The sequence below is a fragment of the Cinclus cinclus genome, chromosome 9 (genome assembly GCF_963662255.1).
Source record: "Cinclus cinclus chromosome 9, bCinCin1.1, whole genome shotgun sequence".
In the NCBI taxonomy this organism is placed as follows: Eukaryota; Metazoa; Chordata; class Aves; order Passeriformes; family Cinclidae; genus Cinclus; species Cinclus cinclus.
Window position 1 is genome coordinate 679,923 of NC_085054.1, and position 5,495 is coordinate 685,417.

General features: G+C 41.9%; 1 protein-coding gene across 2 annotated transcripts; it reads right to left on the reverse strand.

Moving 5' to 3' along the window:
* Positions 1-1,102: 1,102 nt before the first annotated feature.
* Positions 1,103-5,495, reverse strand: LOC134047388 (protein NYNRIN-like). 2 transcript variants are annotated; one of them, XM_062498492.1, is made up of 2 exons: positions 2,639-5,495; positions 1,103-1,229 (listed from the first exon to the last, which is right to left on the reverse strand). In XM_062498492.1, the coding sequence occupies exons 1-2, from the start codon at positions 4,845-4,847 to the stop codon at positions 1,171-1,173; spliced, it is 2,268 nt and encodes a 755-aa protein (XP_062354476.1). In that variant the 5' UTR covers positions 4,848-5,495; the 3' UTR covers positions 1,103-1,170. The 2 variants fall into 2 exon arrangements, with proteins under 2 accessions (XP_062354476.1, XP_062354475.1); XM_062498491.1 differs by having other exon boundaries at positions 1,103-2,407.

Below are 5,495 nucleotides of genomic sequence, written 5' to 3' on the forward strand. Positions count from 1 at the left end.
TCTTAACCTCTGTGGTGTCACAATGCATTCCATGCCATTTTAGGCCACTTGATGTCACAATGAATCATTTGATTCTTGGCCTCCATGGTGTCATAATGGTTCCTTGTTTCTATTGGGCCCCATGCTTTCACAATTCATCCCTGGCCCTTTTACGCCCCCTGGTGTCAAATGGGATCCTGGGATTATTAGCCTCCATTGGGTCACAATGGATCCTTGCTTCTCTTAACCCCTGTGGTGTCACAATGCATCCCATGCCCTTTTAGGCCGCTTGGTGTTACAATGAATCATTTGAGTCTTGGCCTCTATTGTGTCATAATATTTCCATGTTTTTATTGTGCCCCATGCTTTCACAATTCATACCTGGCCCTATTGCAACCCCTGGTGTCACAATGGATCATTAGATTGTTAGCCTCCATTGGGTCACAATGGATCCTTGCTTCTCTTAACCCCTGTGGTGTCACAATGCATCCCATGCCCTTTTAGGCCACTTGATGTCACATTGAATCATTTGATTCTTGGCCTCCATGGTGACATAATAGATCCTTGCTTCTATTGGTCCCCGTGCTGTAACAATCCATCCCTGGCCATTTTAGGCCCCCTAGTGTCACAAGGGATCATTATATTGTTAGCCTGCCTTGGGTCACAATGGTTCCTTGCTTCTCTTAACCCCTGTGGTGTCACAATGCATCCCATGCCCTTTTAGGCCACTTGATGTCACAATGAAGCATTTCATTTTTGGCCTCCATGGTGGCATAATTGTACCAGGTTTTAATTGGGCCCCATGCTTTCACAATCCATCCCTGGCCCTTTTAGGCCCATTGGTGTGACAAGGGACCATGAGATTGTTAGCCTGCATTGGGTCACAATGGTTCCTTGCTTCTCTTAGGCCCTGTCATAAATGAGCACAACAGGCTATATAGGCCAATTAGTTATCTAGTTTATTATTAAAGCTAAGGAAGCAAAGTTGCAGCGCTGGGCGACAGTGGAATCACCGCTCCACCAACTGCCGCACCGCGTGTGGTTATGACCCCCCCTTTTAAGCATCCGTAGTTTCCGTCGAGTCGCTCTTCCGGTTTCTTCTGCGCATGCTCACACTCTTTGTCGAGTCATTCTTCCGGTGTCTTCTGCGCATGCACACAGTCCTTCCTCCTGATGGTCGGTGAGGAAGACCTATGAAAATCTTCTTCGGTCCTTTCTATGTTCTTCCCTTGACCCTGGGCTACAATGTTCTTAAGATAAGTTATGGTTAATTGTTATGGCAGTATTTGTTCCCTGTGGTTCTTTGTTAGTGACGTGAATGGACTATACACGTAGATCTGTACACGCAGATCTGCAGTTACATATTTATTTACATTTTATTCTTTTGATTAACAGTGAACATAAAGGTTAATTTCTCATTACAATCCCCCCTTCTTCTTTTTACTCTTTTTGTTCACTGTATCTCGCTAGTTCTTTCTTACTTAATTCTAGATAATCTTCTATCTTTTCTCCTTTTAGTGGTTCATATTTTGCTTTTATAAGCATTAAATGAGCAGCTTCTAATTTACTTTTAACTATATTGACAAGCACAATAATATTCTCCAGGGCGATTACAATACCCCTTTCCAGGGTTCGAGGCTGGGCACATATAAAAGGGGGCACTTTGATTTGGGTACCAATTTGGCCCTAAGAATCCTAGGGGCGTTCGAAATATGGGCGGGCCGATGGTAATATTTTCTCTAATAGTCCGTTGGTCTTCCCACCTTATCAATGACCACTTGAAGGGTTCATGGCTTTCTTGTTCACTTTTTACAAATTTTAATATTGTGATTAGAAATAGAACTGGGTGGAGTCTAATGCCAGGTTGGTGAGTACAATTAACTTTTTTAACTCCCGATGGGCCATTGCTATTACCCTCGTGCCTCTGGTATTTGAGAGTCGTAAGCCTTTTTGCTGTTATTTTTATGCGAGGTCCCTTTTCCCCACATTCTATCCCTCTGCCTCGCTCGCCAACCAGGTTGCCACTAGCTGCGAGGAGTACCATCTTCACGGCAGCAAGGATATTTTTCAGGGGCAGGGTTTACTTTTCTCTTCCACTTCCTTTTGGAATGCTAATTTTGGTTTTTCAGCGGTGGAATGTTACACCTAACTTGCTTTACTTGCTTACGACACTTTACCAACACAATATCTGTGTTAAACGGTCCTGGAGGTTTGTTAGGGTGATAGCAATGTAGATTAGGATTAATATTTTTTTTTTTTTTTTTTTTTTTTTTTTAGAAAATATTTGCCACTAAAGTGGGGATCCTACTTTTAGCTTTTGGTGTAGGGTTAAAGCAGTCGACTCACGCTGTTTTCCCAGCAGGGTTGACATACACTTCTAGGAGCCCTCCCCCACTGGCAGTGGACTCACCACAGTTCTTTGCAGATCCTGCAACAAAGCATGCAAATGGATAACACTGGCAGTCTAACCGACTACACCTTACTCTAATGGTATTATGTTTTGCATAACTATTTCCATTGTACAATTGTCTATTACATTCTAATCTAATAGGTTTATAATATGGCTGCTGAGCAAGTTTTGAGGTTTTAATTAACTCTTTTTGCAATGTTCAGTTATCCCCCACCTAAATGTCTCTTGTGTCCATTTATCAAGTTGTACCTCTTTTTAAAACAAGCTTTAAATCACTAGTCGGTTCTGCTTTCCAGTGAGTGTTATGTTCTTCAGAGAATTTAGAGGGATCTACTGGTCCTTTTATCCGACTGGCGTGGGTCCATCCTTTTTCTGTTGTTCGTACGGCAGTATCCGTAGTAAGCAGTACGAGATACGGTCCTTCCCACTTTGGAGTCAGCGGGTTTTCTTTCCAGCTTCGGATTAGAACCCAATCTCCGGGTTGTACCTGATGTAATACAAGATCTAAAGGTGGTCTCTGAGCCCACATTCCCTTTTCCCATAATTGCTTTTTGAACTTCATTAATACGGCCAGGTATTTATTAAGATGTAAATCACTAATATTGGGGTTGGTTTGTACTTTTTCTAGGTTGTATGGCATTCCGTATAGCATTTCAAACGGGGATATTCCCACATCTGCCCTTGGCTGGGTCCGAATATTGAGCAAGGCTAGTGGAACGCACTTTACCCATGATAATTTGGTTTCTAATACCAATTTGGTCAATTGTTTTTTTATTTCTCCATTCATCCTTTCTACCCTTCCTGAGCTTTGTGGGTGGTAAGGAGTATGCTTCCCCCATTTTATTCCAAGTGCTTCCGCTAGTTCTTGTGTTATTTTTGATGTAAAGTGCGGACCTTTATCTGAGTCAATAGTTTCAGGTACTCCGTACCTGGGCACTATTTCCTCGAGCAGGATTTTCACTACTGTCCGGGCTGTTTCCCTGCTAGTTGGGAATGCCTCCACGTAGTGGGTAAGGTGATCTACTATCACCAAAAGATACCTAGTTCGCCCCACTTTGGGGAGTTCTGTAAAGTCTATTTGCAAATTTGCGAATGGTCTTTTAGCCAATGGTCGCCCTCCTTGAGGTAATTTTCTTAAATTACTACGATTGACTCGTAAGCAGGTGGGGCAGTTTTTAGTAATGTATTTGGCCATATCGTGTAGTCCAATACTTATATATTTTGTGGCAAAATGATCAGCTAGCCCCTGAGCCCCCCAATGTGTGCTCTGGTGTAATTTATAAAGCACTCTCTGGGCTACTGCTTTGGGCAATACTTCTCGTCCATCTTCAGTTACCCACTTCCCGTTATTTTCTTTTATCCCCATTTTCCTTAACCTTTCTTTTTCTTCACTAGTAAATATCAGTTCTATATCTTCTTCCGGTGCCCCCCTAGATTGTGGTTTCTCTTGTAAAACCATCTCTCTCACTGCGGCCCGTTTTGCTTCTTGGTCAGCAGCATTGTTTCCCCTGCTTTTAAAGTCTATTCCTGCTTGGTGTCCTTTTAGGTGTACCACTGCTATTCTTTTTGGTCCCCTTAAGGCCTGCAACACTTCTGTTATAAGTTTTTGGTGAACTAGGCCTTTTCCCTGTGAATTTATTAGTCCCCTTTCTTCCCATAATTTCCCAAAGGTATGTATTACTCCGAACCCATATTTGGAGTCTGTATATATGGTTCCTTCTTTTCCCTTTAAGAGAGTCAAGGCTCGGAGTATAGCGTATAATTCACACGCTTGGGCTGACCATGACTTGTCTAAGGCTCCTGATTCTATTACTCGTAGATCTGTTCCCCCTATAATAGCGTATCCAGATTTTCTTTCTCCTCTCACCACCCGGGAGGATCCATCTACGAACAATTTTTCTCCTGTGTCTAATTCTTCTTCCTCTAAATCGGGCCTAATTTTTGTTTGTTCCTCTATGGTGGCTAAGCAGTCATGAATCAGGGGTCCCTGTTCTACTTCCCCATACAGGAAGGCAGCTGGGTTTTGTAAAGTGGTGGTCTCCAGGGTAAAACTTGGTGCTTCTAATAAGATTCCTTCATACTTTAGGAGCCTAGTATCCGATATCCATTTATCTGCTTTTTGTTGCATTACGCTTCGAATATTGTGAGGAGATAATACCTTTAGATTGCTATTAAAAGTGATTTTTCTAGCTTCTTCTACCAATAAGGCACATCCGGCTAATATCTGTAAGCATGTGGGCCAGCCTCTACTTACAGGGTCTAAAATTTTTGATAGATAAGCTACAGGTTTCTTCTTTCCTGCCCAGTCCTGGGCAAGTACTCCAAACGCAACTCCTTCTTCTATATTCACAAACAAAAAGAATGGTCTTTTTAAGTCTGGAAGACTTAAGACTGGAGCATGTACTAAACTCTCTTTTAATTCTTTGAACTTATCAGTGTCTTCTTGAGTCCACTTCATCAACCCCTCTTGGGTTAGTTTTTGATATAGAAATCTAGCTTTATTACTATAATTTTCGATCCATTGTCTACAATACCCAGTAAGACCTAAAATTTGTCGAATCTGCCTTTTGTTTTTAGGTATAGGCAGTGATAATATAGCCTGAATCCTCTCTGGGTCTATTTTCTTTTCACCTCTCTTTAGATAATGTCCTAAATATTTTACTTCTTCCTCTACAAATTGTAGCTTAGCTCTTGAGACTTTCAGACCCTTGAGTCCCAAGAAATTTAGGAGCTTTATGCTTTCTCTTCGCACTTTTTCTTCTGCTTTTCCTGCTAGCAACAAGTCATCAACATATTGTACTAGAGTTACTTCGGGATTTGTCTGATAGTCTGCTAAAATTTGCTCTAGTGCCTGTCCAAACAGATTTGGGGATTCCGTAAACCCTTGGGGCAATACTGTCCATCTAAGCTGTTGTTTTCTCCCTGTGTCCGGGTCTTCCCACTCAAAGGCAAAATAATCTCTACTGGATTCATCAAGAGGGCAAGCCCAGAAGGCATCTTTTAAGTCTATTACACTGTACCACAGATCACTTGGGCTTAGTTTGCTCAATAGTGTATATGGGTTTGCTACTACTGGGAATCTAGCTATAGTCCTCTTGTTTATTTC

Coding starts and splice junctions, on each gene's coding strand:
- LOC134047388 (XM_062498491.1), bottom strand. CDS start 4,847: ATGAAGTGGACTCAAGAAGACACTGATAAGTTCAAAGAATTAAAAGAG. Junction 2,408..2,638: donor AAAGCTTGTTTTAAAAAGAG/GTACAACTTGAT, acceptor GCTTTGTTGCAG/GATCTGCAAAGAACTGTGGT.